This window comes from Grammomys surdaster, unplaced genomic scaffold (genome assembly GCF_004785775.1).
Source record: "Grammomys surdaster isolate TR1022 unplaced genomic scaffold, NIH_TR_1.0 193, whole genome shotgun sequence".
NCBI classification, from domain to species: Eukaryota; Metazoa; Chordata; class Mammalia; order Rodentia; family Muridae; genus Grammomys; species Grammomys surdaster.
The window spans coordinates 197,475-201,409 of record NW_021604638.1 but is presented as its reverse complement, the minus strand read 5'-3'; the positions used below and the strand labels follow the sequence as shown (position 1 = coordinate 201,409).

Here is a 3,935-nt window from a genome sequence, read left to right as displayed (position 1 = left end):
GGATTCTACTTTTTAGAACGCCAATCATTAGAAACATTGGGGATGGGTGGAAGGAAAAACCCACCTTTTATGACAGTAGTTGAAGGTTTGCAGATCCATTAAACTACCGCAGTGCCCTGAGAATCGAGGCACCTGTGGACCTCTGGAGAGAGGTCCCTCACTGAAGGGACCCGTGAGGAAATGGGGCTCCCCAGGAACCGCTAACTCACATTGAATGGAATCTTTGTGACTTTGCTCTGGTCTCACAGCCCCACCTGCCACTCAGAACTTCCAGAGTCAGGGAACTGGCTCTAGCACCCATGAATCAGAAGTGTAAAGTACACCCAGGGCCGTGGCACAAGGGCCCTCAGCAAGGGTAAGGCCATTGGTGAATAGAGCTTTTCCTTTAGACTGATCTCAAAGGAACAAGAAACCCCGCAGTCCTTCTGCACAGCCCTTTCATGGTCTTGGTGCTCTTGGGGTCGGGGTGCGGTTGCTTTGGGCTGGGCAGGGGGGTTCAAGTGTGAATCTTAAGAGTAAGTGAGCAGTGTACGCACGGGCAGAGGGTGGCCTTCAAGCAGCTGTTAGGGCCTTCACCCTACCCCATCCACCCTCGGGGAGCGCGGCGTCCCCGCCTCTCTCTAGCTCTGGGTGAGCCTGGGGCAAATGAGCCTCTGGTCGGCTCCCCTCTGAGCTTGGAAAGCGACCCCCGCGAGTCCCGGGTTCAAAGGCTCGGCGCGGCAGTTCCAGCCCCCTCGGAGGGGCGGGGAGGCAAAGGGGGTGGTGCGGGAGCCAGAAAAGCCCGAGCCACAGCCGGCCAGCCCTACGCAGGGATGGGCAGCGCGCTCTGAAAGTTCGTGACCGCCTCAGCCAAGTAACTCTGAGCCGGGACGCGCAGCTCAGGCAGCGGCAGGACTCAAAAGCTGTAACCAGTCTCACTACCCTTTTGCGGTCACAAGCGGCCACCCTCCAGGCCCGGTGCTCCCGCGCCTGATCGGGGTTCATGGAGCCGGGGCTGTGGCTCCTTCTCGGGCTCACAGTGACCTCCGCTGCAGGTAAGCGGGAGGGGCGGGGCGGCGCGCCTCTCCACGCGGGAGTGCACACAAAAGGAAGCCAGGCGCGGGTCTGTGTTGCGGGGAAGCTAATAAGTCTGACTTTGCACCCTGAAGTCTCCCAGGGGCGGGTAGAGGGGCCTGAAGACGCAAAGATAACTTCCACTGAGTCTGGGGGTTTTCAGTTTGGAAGACTTTCTTTGGACACTTTTTAGAGACTTTACAAAATCGACTTTCACCCAGTGACGAGCAAATAGCTTACAGACTTCACAGGGACTGAAATAACTCTCAAGTTTTTACTTAGTGTGCATGGAGCTTTGTAAACTGTTTAAGGCGTTTGGCTTAGTTTGGAGACTTGGGGGTGAAATGCAACCAGCCTCCAGACATTGCAGAAGTTTGGTTGAGTCTCATTCTGGTTTGGGGGGCGGGGTAGTGGGTGCCAAGAACTCTGGGTCAGTAGCTTAGGAGCCCTTCAATCCTCCTCCTGCAGGATTTGTGCCTTGCCCCAAGCCTGGGGGTTCTGGCAGAGCCAGTGTGTCCCAGGGACCCCCTGAAGTTGGATCACAGGGGGACTGTGAGGAGACTGTGGCTGCTCCTGGTGAGAGGATTGTGTCCCCAACAGCTGCACTGCCTGCACAGCCTGGAAGCGCTGGGCAGGAACGAAGACCAGGCAGGTCTGTGAAACAGGAGGACAAGGGGGTGCCTGCACACCACCGACCTCGGCGCTGCACGTGCTTCACTTATAAGGACAAGGAGTGTGTCTACTATTGCCACCTGGATATCATCTGGATCAACACTCCTGAGTGAGTTGGCCCGGGGATTGGGGGAGGAGTGTGGCTCTATGCCAGGCCTGAGGCTTCAGGGTGTTATGCACAGACCTCAGCCCACCTCATTCTGACCCCTGAATCTGCCACAGTGCAGAGTCCAGCTCTTGCAGTGGCTCCAGGCAGCACGAATCCTATCACAGGCCAGGGGCAACCCACCTCCCCTTCTGAGAACCTAGCCCCTAAGAAACCCAATGCTGGATTTGAGATGTGGTGGGGAGGGGCTTTAGATGCTCACAGAGTTCAATGCTCCTGCCCCAGAGGCTCACTGGGCCGAGCCTTGCTACTCACCCTCTTTCGAATTCAATGAGAGCAGCTTTGAGGTGAGGGCAGAGTAGGAAGGTAGGCTTGGCAGACCCAGATGACATCCATCCTGTGCAAGGCCTTCTTCCATTCCTGCCCATCTTGGATGCCAAGCCAGAGCGACACATGTGGCTCACAGGGCTGCCACTCCCCAGGGCTGAACCCAGTGTCCACAGCTATGGCCCCAGTGTGCCTCTCTGTCCAGTCTTAAAATCTCTCACAAGTACCTAGTAGCAGGTGTTACTGTATCTAAGTGTCTCTAGGTGTCACCTTTGATAAAAAGCACCTTCCCCCGGGGCCATAAAGAAGGTTTCACTGTCTTATCTTCCACTCAATTCCCACTGGACCTCTGGGGTCCCCCTTGCGCTAAGACATGATTTGTAAGCAGCTATAGGGCATGACCTCGTGGCCACTATCTCACAGCTTGTCTCTTGGATCCCTTCAATCTTGGTCTGGATGACGCTAACCGCATTTCCTTGGGTGTTCTCTGCATTTCTAGGGACATCTACTTGAACTTGCCTAGGGATCCTTGTCTGGGATCTTGGCTGAGCACAACCCCTCAGCATGGAAAGGCAACTAATTATTCTCCCTCATAGTTTCCTTTCTCTGGAAGCTCATTGGTGTCAGAGTCCTCTGGGTCATGACTTTAAAGAGTCACTCACCAACCTAAACATCTCAGTAATAAAGGATACAGGAGAGGGGATACGCTGAGAGTCCAATGTCTTCTGAATCTGTTAACAAGACCCCTGACCATATCCAGGTAGGTCTGAAATCTCCCCAAGTGCCCAGAGTGGCAGGCACAGCTGGATTCACTGATGAGCCAGCATGGTGATGAGCCACCCAGACTCCTGCATAGGTCCTGGGCTCAGGTGGACCCTGGGTTTGTTTAATCATGGCTGCTACTGTCCTGCAGCTTTGTAGTCCCTTACTGAACCGAGAGTTGTCTGGGACTCCTCAGTTCTGTAGCTGATCCCAATGGGGCCATTTACTATTGTGTCTAATGAGACCCTTGTACAAACTGTCAGCCACAATGGAGAGATAGGAAAGTTACAGGGGTAAGTATTGGGCCACCATGGATTGATGTCTCTTCTGAGTCTTGGGGGTCATCTTTTCTTAGAACCACCACCACCTTGACTGCTGTCCTTGATGTCTAATCATTTGTTATTGTGAGCCCACAAATGAGCATCCTAGAAAGGGGAACCCTGGGCAGTCAAGAGGCCCTGGGTCCTGGGCTTGGCTAGAATCCCAAGCTGTAAGTTTAGAAGAAGAAGAAGAAATCCAGCAGGAAGGGACGGGGTGGAGTCAGGAATTGGAAACTACTTTAGGTCTCTGCTTGTCCTCCAGTGTTCTGAGCACTGCTTGGACAGGAATTAAGTAACTGGGACATGTCCTGGAGGCTCCATAAACACCCAGAAATATTTGAGATCCTGTGTTAGAATTATGAGCTGTCTTGGGTGGTGTACAAGGATGTCATGGATCCTCTGCTTTTTCTGGGACAGACACCTGGAGGAGTTTCTGTATCTGGTCCATGTCTTCCTCTCTTCTCCTACCTTGCTTCACTCTACCCACTGGGAGGGAAGGGGTGAATCCAGTGTCCCCATGTTCTGTTCAACCGTTTGGGAAACAAAAGTGACAGATGCCACACTACAGTACTTTGAATTCAGACAAGATACGTAAGTTAGCAGGGAGATGTGTCCTGGATGGCCTTACTCTCTTTTTGTGTATGTGTACACACACACACACACACACACACACACACACACACACACACACACAC

At 53.6% G+C, this 3,935-nt stretch overlaps 1 protein-coding gene across 3 annotated transcripts in view; it reads left to right on the top strand.

The window, feature by feature from the left end:
• The first annotated feature begins 814 nt into the window (after positions 1-814).
• The window catches only part of Edn3 (endothelin 3), a 22,618-nt gene continuing 19,497 nt past the window's right edge, over positions 815-3,935 (top strand). For 2 of the 3 annotated variants that reach the window (XM_028769764.1, XM_028769763.1), the window contains exons 1-2: positions 983-1,034; positions 1,522-1,834. In XM_028769764.1, coding sequence (XP_028625597.1) covers positions 983-1,034; positions 1,522-1,834 — 365 coding nt within the window. Of the gene's footprint in view, positions 1,035-1,521; positions 1,835-3,935 lie in introns of all 3 variants that reach the window. The other variant, XM_028769765.1, reaches the window with a different exon arrangement.